The sequence below is a fragment of the Sciurus carolinensis genome, chromosome 8 (genome assembly GCF_902686445.1).
Source record: "Sciurus carolinensis chromosome 8, mSciCar1.2, whole genome shotgun sequence".
In the NCBI taxonomy this organism is placed as follows: Eukaryota; Metazoa; Chordata; class Mammalia; order Rodentia; family Sciuridae; genus Sciurus; species Sciurus carolinensis.
The window spans coordinates 86,926,620-86,940,701 of NC_062220.1; the positions used below are offsets into that span (position 1 = coordinate 86,926,620).

The following is a 14,082-nucleotide window of genomic DNA, read 5'->3' on the forward strand; positions in this document are numbered from 1 at the left end:
GAAGATTCATTCTTTTTAAAGGAGCAACTTCGCAAAGCAGAGGAACAGGTTCAGGCAACTCGACAAGAAGTTGTCTTTCTGGCTAAAGAACTTAGTGATGCAGTAAATGTGCGAGATAAAACAATGGCAGATCTACATACTGCACGTTTGGAAAATGAGAAAGTGAAGAAGCAGTTAGCTGATGCACTGGCAGAACTTAAATTAAATGCTGTGAAAAAAGATCAGGTGAAGCAAGTTAATTTTGAATTAATAACAGTAAGATCATGGAAAGAGTCAGTTACATTAAAATGAGTCAGATCAGATTCCTGACCAGAGAATTTTAAATTTCCATTCATTCTGTTTTGTTATTGTAACTTGTTGGGTTGAAATTAATGTGAACTTCAAGAAAAACTTCTGTAAGCACAATTCCTTATGGTTAGTAAAAGCTGTTATATTATTAAATATTTTTGATGACAGGTATATATTGCTTTTTTTGGAATTTGTTTACTAGTTACATTAAATAGTACATGATTACTTAAGAGAATATTAATTATTCCTCAGTATTATTTGTCTGTAGTTTTAAAATGAACCTTAGTCTAAGAATATAAATCTAGATTTATTAAGAGAGTTATTGAGGCACTGTAGCGCAAACCCCAAAACAAATTCAGAAAGACAAAAGTAAAAATGAAGTTGGAATTTGCTATTACAAAATGAAGTATCAGATTTTTATCTTAATGGTAGTATTTGTTTGTTTCTTAGGACAAGACTGATACTTTGGAACATGAACTGAGAAGAGAAGTTGAAGATCTGAAACTTCGTCTTCAGATGGCTGCAGATCATTATAAAGAAAAATTTAAGGAATGTCAAAGGCTCCAAAAACAAATAAACAAACTTTCAGACCAATCAGTAAGTATCATTGAATTCATACATAGTAAAATTCCTTTATCACTATTTTTGTTTGCTAATAAAATTTATAATACTCTGAATATCAACCTTTTGTAACTATTTTCTTCTTAATTTCAAGTTATTGCCCTAATATTCTGATGGTAATTATATTTATGAGGTCTAGAATTCTTATTTACTGGAAAACCAACAAAGGAAGCAAGGGCATCAAGAAGAAAGAACAGGATCTCTCCTGAGTCCTCTTTTTAGTCCTTTTTCCTCTAAGTTCTTGATGAATATCTTTGTCACTTAAAAATTGATGCATATTATTGTATCTCTTTAATGACAAAGGTATCTATATTCATTGTGGTTCACCATTAATCCACCCCTAGGTTCTTAATGTCATTGCTTATACTTAGTTGCCTGAGTGAGTTCCTCCATCCTACTTATATTCACCAGATCAGAAAGATGTGTAAAAAAATGTTGGTTAATGCTTTTGTATTTTATTTGAGTAGGTAGGCAGATTTGTAATAAAGCAAAGATAATTTCTTTGGAGGTGTACATTAATGTGGGTCTTTAAATTGTACTTAAATATAAGGCTTGATATGTGAGATAATCTTAGAAGTGTAGAAGAAATGTATTCAGAGTTTGGAATTGAAAGTGGTACCACAGTTGACTTATACTATATGATACAGATGATATTTTCCCGGTCTTACCTTTGAAATCTGAAAGCAGAAGAAGGAGCAAGGAATGCACGTGGTAAAATAGAAAGGCTTTTGTGAAAAAAAAAAAAATTACAGTTTTAAGTATCATATGTATAGATAAATTTAAGTATCCCATGTATAAATATTGGTTTGTAACCTTTTGAACACATTTTGACTTCATAGTAGAAAACTTGTGAGAATTCTGTGAATGATTACTTCTAGTAAATTCACAAGAAAAAGCAAAGTAATGTATTTTTCTTTTTTAAAATTTAGATTGTAAATTATGTGTAATTTTAGTCTTTGTTGGCTTTTAAAACAAGGACAGCTTTGTGGATGTACATGACTTCTTTTTTTATTTATATTTTAAGAAAAATATTTGACGTATTCAATGACTGATTTAATAATTTATTAACATTTTCAATAGGCCAGTAATGTGTTCACAAAGAAAATTGGGAATCAGCAGAAAGTGAATGATGCTTCAATAAACACAGACCCAGCCACTTCTGTCTCTGCTGTAGATGTAAAGCTAGCACTACCTTCTGCAGGTAAAAAAATCTTTTAGATTTTTTTGTGTAGAGTGTCCTGCCTTAAAAAGTATTTATATGGCCAGGCATGGTAGTATTAGAGCATTTTTACTTAATAGTGCATGATAATGAAGAATTGGAAGAATGACTTCACAATGTGTTCTTCAGAGTATATATCTTTCTTATCCTGTTTACTCAGTTATGTAAGGAGAACAATTTTTTGTGCCATTTTGGATTTTAGCAAATTATTAGAAAGAAAAGAATGATGCTTTCATTATTGAAAGTGAACTTGGTTCTGACATTTAAAAATTCTCATTCTCATTTAGAGTTTATATCTTTCTTTAGGATATAAATAAATGTTTCTGTCCTTCAGTATTCCATTTTTACACTTTACAATTGACTGATTCTTAATTTTTTTTTGAACAGGAAAATAATATAAGGGCAAAATACATTTTAACAATCTTATTTTCTTCCTTGTTACAGCAGAGACAGATTTTGATGTGCTAACAAAAGGTAAAGTCTGTGAAATGACCAAAGAAATTGCTGACAAAACAGAAAAGTATAATAAATGTATACAACTCTTGCAGGTAAGTTAACTTTTTGAGTGAAAGATAGATTTATCAAATGTAGATGGCTTAGCTAACCTTTATTGTTTTATTGAGTTATATCCTGGGATTTCTTTTCTGGCCCCATACACTGATACTTAGTTTTACTTTTGTCTTTGGGATGATGGAGGGAGTTGTTTTGTATACATGTTCATATAGGCCTTTGTGTAAAATCGTTATCCAGAAATTGGTATTTTCTATTCATATGTAGTAAAATGTCCTTGTTTGAATAATGAGCCAGTAATTAATTGAGGTTAGAAATCTCTCCCTGACTTATTGTAATAATATATGGAAAATACTTGAATTTTATAATAAGGGGAAGTACTCTTTTAAAATATACTATAATAATAGAAAAAAAAATTTTTCACACATCTCAAGTGACCCAGTGGGCACAGTTGAAAAAGGAAATATTAACCAAATGAGTTGTTTTGATTATTTTAAACAGCATCATTCAGATTTTGCAGTTTTTGCAAACTTCTTGCTAGTATTCATTACCTGGAGTATTTGAAGGTTAAGGGAAAATACTCCTCATCTTATATCTGATTTAGAGTACAGAGCAAGGTGTTTTATGTTTGTATATATGATTTTTGTTTGCTTAATTTGTGTGTGCGTGTTTCTGAGTTCCTTCCCTGAGATAGGGAAGGAGCTTGTGTGGAGCTACAAACTGAAATGCACAGATTAGCTCAGTGTTACTATACTGATACTATGTTTCTTAAAAATATTATTAAAATCTTTATCCAACTTTTAAACTGGACTTTTTTTGTGTGTGTGTGGTGTTGGGAATCAAATCCAGGGCCTCACTTGTGTTAGGCAAGCATTCTACCACTGAGCTACACCCACAGCAGACTCCTTCTGTAAAAGAGCTGATTGGCAATACTAATAACATTGTAGTATAATGCATTACTCACCTGTTTATAGTGATTCTGGTGCAACAAAATCTACTACAGTGGAAGTCATATAAAGGATAATACATACAGTTACATACTGTGTATAATACTTGATAATAAATGACTGTTATTGATTAATGTATTTGTTTTACTTTATACTATTATTTTAGAGTATACCTTCTCATAAAAACAAAACAAAAAAAAACTTTAAAACAGTGTGCCATGTTAACCAACTATAGCTTCACATATCCTGTGTTTACTGCTCTTCATTGCGTCATACTCTCTTGTGCTTCATTTAGTCTCATTTTGTTTCATTTAATGTGGCCTCTAAGTATACAAAATGTCACTGCTAATATTGTCAGTAAGAGGCCATGTTGAGTGATTGACTTAGAAAAGTTAAAAGTAAGGGCTGGGGATATAGCTCCATTGGTAGAGTGCTTGCCTCTTGAGTGCAAGACCCTGGGTTCAGCCCCCAGCACTGCAAAATAAACAAACAAACAAACAAAACCCCAGAAAAATAAAAGTAAGTAAAGATCGTGAAGGTCAAAAGTCGGTGATCAGCATTGATTACCAATCAGGTGTGTTCCATTCCACTATAGCTTTGATCTTGAAGAACAAGAAGAGGGGCTGGAGAGAGAGCTCAATTGGTAGAGTGCTTGCCTTGCAAGCACAAGGCCCTGAGTTTGATTCCTAGTACCCACCCCCCCAAAAAAAAAAAAAAAAATTAAAAAAAAAGAACGATAAGAGAAAGACAGAACTGTTAAAGGATCTGCTGTATTGAAGGCAATAAGTCAAAATTCAAGAAATTAGAAATTTCTAGTGACTTGGATTGAAGACCAAATACAGAAGCATATTCCATTTAGCACCATGGTGATGACAACCAAAGCAAAAGGTTTATGTGTGATGTTGAAAGAAAAAGCTATAAGCAGCTTATAAAGTTGAATTTGCTGCTAGCTCATTATTCATCACATAATGTGAAAGTGGTGAGTTTGCAAAGTGCACCAAGTGCTGATGTATAGACAACTGAAGAATTTTAGGAAATTTAAGACAACTGATTGTGGAGGAAAATTACCTGCCAGAGCAAATCTTCAATATGAATGAAACCTATTTCCACAACCACAAAGTCACCTACTGAGGCATTTCTCAGAACATATGCCCATCATTAAGCAACGTGTGATTATAGTTGTTTATAAGGTACTAAATACAATTCACTAATGATGAAACAATTCTGAAGGAATATTTGAAAATTTTTATTATAGACTAATGTGTATAATAAAAAGATATTATGTTTCTTCAAGCAAAACTGTCAAGGAGCATTTTTTAACAATTTTTTGAGGTACACTTGAAATCCAATGAAGTGCACTTATGTGAAGTGCACCATGTGATCAGTTTTGACTTACACAGTCCTGAAATTATCACCACATTGTCTTGATAATGAACATTTCCATCACTTCCTGTGTTTTTTTTTTTTTTTTTTTTTTTTTGTGTGTGTGTGTGTGTGTGCCTGTTTGCAGCTTGACTCTCTTGTCCTCATCTTCAGGAAAACATTGGCCTATTTTCTGCCACTATTGATCAACCTACCTTTTTTGTATGACTTTATATTTTGTATGTTCTCTCTTCTTGTGCTCTTTCAGCACAAATTACTTTGAGAACTATCCATATTATTGCTTATATTGTTATTCATTCCATTTCATTGCTGAGGTAGTATCGCATTGTATGTATGTATCATAATTTGTTTACCCATTCACAAGTGGGTGGGCATGTGGGGTTTTTTTTAATTGTAAAATTGTCCTAAGTATTTGTAGATAAGCTTTGTTGTAATCATAACAGTTTTTTGCTTCTTGTGGGTAAATATCCATCAGTGAAATGCCTAGGTGATAAGGTAAGGTGAACTATTGATTAACTCTTATGAGAAATTACCAGATTGTTTTGCATAGTACTGTTGTACCATTTTACACAGCCAGACTAATGAACTTAATGATAATATCTTTGTGGTTCTAATTTGCATTTCCATGGTGACTTCATACTGAGCTTCCTTTTTTAAACTTGTCAGCTGTGTACCCTCCCAACCCCGCTTTGGTGATTGTTCAGATCCTTTTTTTGGTGGGGGTCTTCTGGGGATTGAACTCAGGGGTACCTAACCACTGAACCACATCCCCAGCCCTCTTTTGTATTTTTTTTTTTTTTTTTTTTTTTTTTTTGCGGTGCTGGGGATCAAACCCAGGGCCTTGTGCTTGCAAGGCAAGCACGCTACCAACTGAGCTATCTCCCCAGCCCCCTCTTTTGTATTTTATTTAGAGACAGGGTCTCACTGCGTTGCTTACTTAGCACCTTGCTTTTGCTGAGGCTGGCTTTGAACTTTTGATCCTCGTGACTCAGCCTCCCCAGCCACTGGGATTATAGGCATGCATCTCGGCACCCAACCAGGTCTTTTTTTCTATTTTAAAAATTGGATTGTTCATCTTGTGTTGTAATTGTTCTTTATTCTAGATATAATTTCTTTTTCTGACCTATATTTGTGGTGCAAATTTTCTCCCTGTCTGTACCTTGCCTTTTCATTTCCTTAATGGTGTTTTTAGAAAAGCAAAATTTTAATTTTGAGTTTATTAATTGTTCCTTTATATTTTTTCTTTTTCTTTTTAAGAACACTTGTTTAAACCAAAGTGAAAAAAGATTTCTCCCATGTTATCTTCCAGAAGATTTTTGTTTTGTTTTTGTGATGCAGACTATTGAACTCACAACTCCAAGCATGCTGAGCAAGTGCTGTACCACTGAATTACATTTTCAGCCCATCTAGAAGTTTTATAGTCAGGTTTTGCGTTTAGGTCTATGAACCATTTGAATTAATTTTTATGTGTGATATGAGGTACGGAATGTATGGCATAGAGTTAATTTAGCATTATTTTTTCAAAGGTATTTCTTTCTCCACTGAATTACTCAAAGGTATACTTTTAAACTTCACCTTGAACAAAAACATTCAAAATGAAATGATCTTATTTTGCCTTTTTGTCATGATTTGTAACTCCTTCCATAAGACTTTCAGGTTATAAGAAAAATAGTCACATGAATGCATAATTTTCCTCTTTCCTTTTGCAAAAGTCATACATACTTATTGTGACATGTTATGTCACTACAGATAAAAAGAATAGAGATGGTAAAAAGTAACCCCATGATCCCGATCCCCAGATATGAGCTGTTAATAATTTAATTTATATATTTTTCTATAGAATAGTGATGGAGATAACATGTATAATTGTATAAAACAACTTATAAGAATGGATTATACTGTACTGTTTTTTGCAACATGCAAGTCAATGTAATTCAACATTTTTTGTCTACTTGAACATCTACCTCCTTTTAAATAGATTTATACTCTTCCATTGTGTGGATATAAAATGATTAATCTATTGATAGACATTTAGTTTTTTAATTTTTATTCTGTTAGAGCAGGGTTATGAAAAATATTTAGTACACATCTAAGGTTTGTGTATATGTTTCCTTTATATAGATTTAAAATCTTTTGGTAATTACACTACTTTTATTTAGGATGAAAAAACCAAATGCAGTAAATATGCTGATGAACTTGCAAAAATGGAGCTGAAATGGAAAGAACAAATGAAAATTGTTGAAAATGTAAAACTTGAACTAGCTGAAGTAGAGGACAGTTATAAAGTAAGTTCAGAACTTGAGTACAAACCTAAAGCATAGAACTTATTGTACCAGCTGATGCTTTTGAAAACGTATTTTCTGTAATTTTTATCAGCCTACATTTTTAATATGGATAATTGGGATAGCATTTTCTTCTATAAATGAAAACTGTATTTAATTACACTGGAAGTAGATTATTCACTATGAACCAAGAAAGTGAATATTCATATGAACTGGTATTATGGCTTTAATTCTGTGGATTCAGATAGCTATTAAAATTTAATTTTGCTTATTTTTAAAGATGAAAAGCAATCATTTCATTATTATTCTGCTGCTTTTTTTTTTTTTTTGGCAGGGGATGAGGTAGTGGGAATTGAACCCATGGGTACTTTACCACATCCCCAGCCCTTTTTATATTTTTTATTTTGAGATAAGATCTCACTAAGTTACATAGGGCCTGACTGAGTTGCCAAGGCTGACTGAACCTTGTGATCCTCCTGCCTCAGCCTCCTGAGTCACTGGGATTATAGGTGTGTGCCAACCACATTGGCTTTCTTTCTTTTTTTTTTTTTTTAAACAAACATAAATGTGTATGTTAAATTATTTGGGGGCCTTGATGGATATTATTAATAATATATCATCAGTAATTCTTAAAAATTTTTGCTGTAATTTTAAAATTTATCCCTCAGTTGTTTTATTGTGATCCTAAACAAAGTTCTGCGAAGTAAGCGATATAATCCTAATTAATGAAAATTATTTTTTGCTAATGTAACATTAGCAGAAAAATCCAAATGATAAATAATATCTGTAAGAAGGCTAGTGAAGAAAATTATTGGGTTGTCTAGCTAATAAGTAGTAAAATATTAGCTTTCTCAGGAATAAAGTGCAGTGGTTTATTTTAAAATATATATGTATGGGGTTGGGGATGTGACTCAGTGGCTTTCCTGACAGTTCTAAGTGATTAAGTTTTACCAGATCATAGCTACTTGTATATGTATCTAACTTTAAAATTAGAATTATTTAAAGTTTCCTTTGTCAGAGCTGGAGTGAGCTAGAATTTTACTGGTGATCTTCCTATTCTTAAAATGAATCATTATTGTTTCTGAGATGTCTGTGGATATTGTCTTCAATGACTAGCAACTTGTTATTATTTGTAAAATGTGAATACTGAATATATTTAATTTTTTTACATATTGATGAGAAAAAAATGGTTTACTGAATATTTATTGAAACCTATTTAATGCCCTTTCCTTTTAACACAGACTTGCACTGAGCAGTTAAGGTAAAATGTGATAAAAACTTCACATGAGGGGCTGGGGAGATAGCTCAGTTGGTAGAGTGCTTGCCTTGTAAGCACAATGCCCTGGGTTTGATCCCGAGCTCCCCAAAAAAAAAAAAAACTTCACATGAATAATACATTTAAAGTACCCTAGGGTTGTTGCCAATCAAATATTTAGTAGGTAGACATTATGAAGAAACTAGACCTTTGAAAGACCAAACTGAAAGGAAGGATAAGGAGGCAAAAAAAAAAAAAAAAAAAAAAAGGCTAGGAAAAGGAGGAAGAATTGTTCTAACCAGATGGTAAAAGCATTATACAGGTTTGGAGGTCAGATGAAGATAGCAGAGCTGGGGAACTAAAGCGTTTGGACTGTTACTGGTTGAAAACTGTTGAGTAATAAAGCTTTTAATATCTATGATAGAGTAGAGTAGACTTGAATGAAAGTTTGAAGCCAGATTTTGGAAGGTCTAAAATGGAATTGGGGTGCTCGATGCTGTTCAGAACTTTTTAGGCTACAAGGGACCCAACTAGAAGTAGGTCCTTCTGAGAATAATTTGGTAGCACTGAAGAGAATTTATATATAGGAACGGTTTGAAGGTGAGGAAATCAGGTAGAAATATTCTTCAAATGAATTGATAAAGGCCACCTTCTTTGAATACCTTCCCTGATCTCATGCCATTGAATAGGACATGAGTCTAGAAAAGAACGTATTGAAATACATCTTTAGGGAAGAATTATTGAAAAATAGAAACTTTGGAGAATACTCATGTATAATTGAGAAGAAAAAGTAGACACAAAGGATGCGGAGGATGATAGTATTGATGTAGTTTTACATAAACCAAAGGGACAGTTTTAAGAATAAGAGGAATTGATTGATAATTTAGAGAAGCCAAAGACTAAGGACTGAAGAAAATACATGAATTTGATAGTAGAAATTATTTTCATAGAATCATATGATCTCAAACTGTAAGGAGGAAATAATGAAAAATTAATTCATTTCTTTATTCAGCTTCAATTGGCAGAGAAAGACAAAGAAATAAATGGTCTGACTTCACATTTGGAAAATCTCTCCAGAGAGAAGGTATTGAGCATTGTGCTTTTAAAAAACAAAACAATTTTCATGTATTTACTTTGGAATATGAGAAAAATGCTAAAGTGTTAAAAACTATTCGTTCAATCTTCGTTATATGTTTTGTATTTAAAAATAAATTTTATAATGTTCAAATCTAGGAATATGTTGAAATTTAAAAAAAATTTTGTGTTCTTGTCTGGTTTTCTTTTGTAATAGGAAATGCTTATGAAGTTGTAAAATTAAGAACAGTGTAACCTGACATTTAAATAGAGCTATACAGTTGTAATGTAAAGATGGTGTAGTATCGTATTTCTCAAAGTTTGTTCTGTGGTACTTTAGGTGTGTCCCCATCTCCTTTCAGGGGTCTGCAAAGATAAAATTTTTCATAACAATACTATAGCATTACTTGGATCTCTTCCCCCCCCCCAATGGTGGAAAAATTGCTTGTATATTATTATTAAATTGGTAGCACCAAACCATGGTAGTAGTTGTTATAGTCATCTTAACCATGTGCTCATAATAAAAAGAGGAAGATGAACTACTAGAATGTGGATCTATAGAATGTAGCAAGTGAGCATTAAGAATTAGTGATTGGATAAATGAAAATAGCTCTCTTTTTAAAAACATAATAATTTGTGATTTTACTAAGGCTCAAATTACATGTGCTATTTTGTTGATAGGTGATTACTTCATTGAACTGTGCTAGTTTTGAGTCACTGGAGTGAAATAAGTGGATTCCTGATTTGACCTCACAACTTTTTTGCATAAAAAATATTCTTACATTTGTTTACAGCAAAAGAAACTATGGCTTAGAAAAAAGTGACTTGACACATGGCACCCAAGTCCATTTATATATGTATATTCTTTTTACTTACATTGACTTATTGTCTACTAGCACCTTTTTTGTTCCCTCACTACTTTACTCTAATGTCATTTTTTCCCTTGACCATTCTGTGTACAATTGTGTTCTGATTTGGTCATAATGTTTTTTTTTTTTTTTAATATTGTTGATTTTGATTTGCTAATAAGTTGGGGATTTTTCCATCAATACTTAGAAGGGATGAGGTAATTTTTTTTTTCCTTGATGTTCTTGTTTGGTTTTCATAGCAGAATAATACTTGCTTTGTTAAATAGTTGGGAAATGTTTCTTATACTCTGAAAGAATTAATAAAAAAAAGGAAAAAAAGAATCAATTGCTTCCCTAGGGAATTAAATCAAATGTTTATAATTCTATATTAAGACTTTCAAATACTATTAATAACTGAGAAGTAAGAGATTAATAAATTAGTTCAATTACAAGGGACATTTTAGCACAGGTAAATTTGAAAATTCATTTGAGTTTTATCTTGCTTTCTGATTTTATTAACTGTGGAAGGGTCATTTATGAGAAGTTGATAGCCTTTCCAACTGCATATCTGAAACATAATATGGAAATAAATTTTATTATTATATTTTAGCTAAATGTTTAATGCTACCCTTACAAAATATTTGATTGCTTTTCTTATTTTTGTTTTTGTTAATTTTAGGAACTTAAAAGGAATTTAGAAAATCAAACAGAAAGGAAAACAGAAGGCCAAAGTCCCCAACAGGTCTCACAGTGTCTCAACACATGCTCAGAGCAAAATGGGCACGTTCATGTGCTGCCAAATGCACAACCAGTTCTGCAATATGGTAATCCATATGCAACACAAGAAACACGAGGTTATTATTTTTGGCTTGGGGTTAACTGAATATGGAGATTTTTTTTTCCTTATATTTTCGTGACATTAGAGACCCGCTGGCACAATCAACTCTAATGGAAACATTTGTGTAATTGGCGGTTTGAATGTTTAACACTATTAAGGGCATCATCTAGACGTGATGTACCATGTTCATTATATATAGCTCAATTCTAAAATCACTTGGGTTAAAAATAAAAACATCTATTTTTGATGCACCAGTATGGTTTTTTACATTCTGTTTATCAAATGTACACATGGAGATGCTAATTGTAGTAAATAGTTTCGTCCTGCTCTTCTGAAAAATGTATTTTTTTCTCTTCCAAAATTTTTATTTACAGATGGAGCAGATGGTGCTTTTTATCCAGATGAAATTCAAAGGCCGCCTGTAAGGGTCCCCTCTTGGGAAGACAATGTTGTCTGTAGCCAGCCTTCTCGAAACCTTAGTCGGCCTGATGGTTTAGAAGACCCAGAGGAGAGCAAAGTAAGTTGAATTTCTATTGTCTGAATCTGTCCCTTTTATTTTTTTGTCTCACATATACTGTAAAAGGTATGTGCATGTGTGGAAAGAATATATACTTGGGTTTGCATGGTTTCTGGAAAAATCTTGCTTGTATTGAAATTTGAAAAACAAACAGCTATGCTTCAGATTTTAGGATTTATACACTGAAGTAAAAGATTAAGTTCAGAGAATAATCTCAGACGATTATAGTTATTCAGATAGTTGAATTTTTTTTTTTTACTACAGGGATTGAACCCAGGGGAGCTTAACTATTGAACTATGATCCCAACCCTATTTAAAATACTTTATTTAGAAACAGGTTCTCACTGAGTTGCTTAGTGCGTTGCTCAGTTTTTGAGGCTGCTTTGAACACCCTATCCTCCTTCCTCAGCCTCCTGAGCCACTGGGATTACAGGCGTGCGTTACTATACTTGGCCAGATGGTTGAATCTTAATTATCACTGAGTAACTCACTGCATTCTGTGTATTATAGATGTACTAGACTGGAAGAAGTGAAGTTATTATGATTCATACAGAAGCATAATATTGCACTTTTTATATTTATATCCTACTGGAAATTTTTAAGGTGGACGCTTCATTAATTTTAGCCAGAAAAAAAAAAAAGAGAGAAGTATAGGTATCATGTAGTTTTCTTTTTCAGAGAAATAACTTTTTAGACATCTTTATTTATGTAGCATTTCTTATTTTATGACAGCAAAATAATACTGATGATAATGGAATCAGTTGTGTGGCATATCATTTTTTAAAAACGTGCATTTAAGAAATTATTTTTACCTTTTAAGAAATAGCTTTATTTTCTCAGAGCTGCTCTACTTTGGAAAGTACATTCTTTTCTTCATAGAAGTTCTTTTTCAATTTCCTGTATATTAAGATCAGTTTAAAAGAAATGCTTTTTATGCTCTTTGCAAGTACAGTGGTATCATGACCTGTTTCTCATTTAATCTAGTTTGCTACATTTAATTGCTATTAACCTTTGCAGAAACTGATCAGTGTTCAGACAGGCATGATTTTAGCCTTGGTGCTCAACACCCATAATGGAGAAAAATGTATTTCTCTCTCCTGCCTTTTGGCCTCCTATGTCCATTACTGGGAATAATTAGGAAAACTGTCAGAACTTTTGTAGCCTATTTAAGGTCTAGAGTATCATCTTACTGCTTTTTCACATCTTTAATTCACATTTTGCATATTTAATCTGATCATCTTTGGCACAGATGTTACATGTGACAAGCCCTTCTCTTCCATAGTCATCTGCTTCAGTTTAATTAGCAGAATGTTCTTTCTGATCTGTGTGCTTTGCCCTCCTGCAAACTCATGAGAAGCAGTGTTAGAGGCTTGTGCTCATTTGCTGACATGCTTAGATTTGGTAATGCAATAGAAGGACTCTTAATATGCACACCCAGAGTAATTGTATTTGGCAATCAGATTTTTTACATTTGAGCAATTTTTATGTACATTCAAAACTTTTAAAAATTCTTGTTATTATATTACACAACAAAAATCACTTGCAAATGAAGTGTTTTGGTAAGAATATGGAAAGCAAATTTGAATTGACCTGTTCCTTCTGTTTCTTTCCCCTGGGAGTGAATAATAGCCACAGGCCCCAGTGAGCACCTTTGAGTTAGTGTCAAGGTGGCCTACTTCAATGCCTGTACCTGCTGTCTTTCTTCCTTTCTGCGCCAGAAACTATAGTCAGCTCTCAGCTCAAAAGCTTTTATGACTCCCATTTAACTAATAATTGCAATAACTATAGCATCATAATTATTATGGTGGTGGCAGTAAACGTTTCTATACTGTTTGTCAGCTAATGCTAAACTGTTTAGATATAGTAGCACATTTGTTATTCCTAATGGTCCTAAGAGATGAAAGCTATCACTATCTCTCTCTCTGTCTCTCTCTTTTTTCTACCAACTGAGCTACATCCCCAACCCCTCACTATCACTATTTTAAAGTAGAGGAAAACAGAGAAGATTAAATAGGTTCAAATCACACAACTGGTGAAGGGAGGAGGCAGAATTTGAGCCTCCTCAGTTTGGCTGTAGAAGCTCTGGTCTTATAAGTATCAAATAAGATTGTACCAGGCATTCCCATACTTTTCAATTCAGTGCAACCTTAGGATCTCAGTAATTTTATTTTTTCTATTAGCACCCTCTGGGCCAAATGAAACACCTAACGAGTATTTATCTCCTAACAAATTTAGTATTCTTTTGAAAAAGTAGTATACCTAAATTTGAAAGGAAAAATAAAAAAGTTATTTATTCTTAA

The 14,082-nt window shown here is 32.6% G+C and overlaps 1 protein-coding gene across 3 annotated transcripts in view; it reads left to right on the top strand.

The window, feature by feature from the left end:
• Tax1bp1 (Tax1 binding protein 1) overlaps positions 1-14,082 on the top strand; it is a 76,983-nt gene that overhangs the window by 54,650 nt on the left and 8,251 nt on the right. For 2 of the 3 annotated variants that reach the window (XM_047560965.1, XM_047560966.1), the window contains exons 9-16: positions 1-225; positions 739-885; positions 1,990-2,110; positions 2,573-2,676; positions 7,128-7,253; positions 9,518-9,589; positions 11,107-11,281; positions 11,640-11,782. In XM_047560965.1, the coding sequence (XP_047416921.1) occupies positions 1-225; positions 739-885; positions 1,990-2,110; positions 2,573-2,676; positions 7,128-7,253; positions 9,518-9,589; positions 11,107-11,281; positions 11,640-11,782 (1,113 nt within the window). The remainder of the gene's footprint in view (positions 226-738; positions 886-1,989; positions 2,111-2,572; positions 2,677-7,127; positions 7,254-9,517; positions 9,590-11,106; positions 11,282-11,639; positions 11,783-14,082) is intronic. The other variant, XM_047560967.1, reaches the window with a different exon arrangement.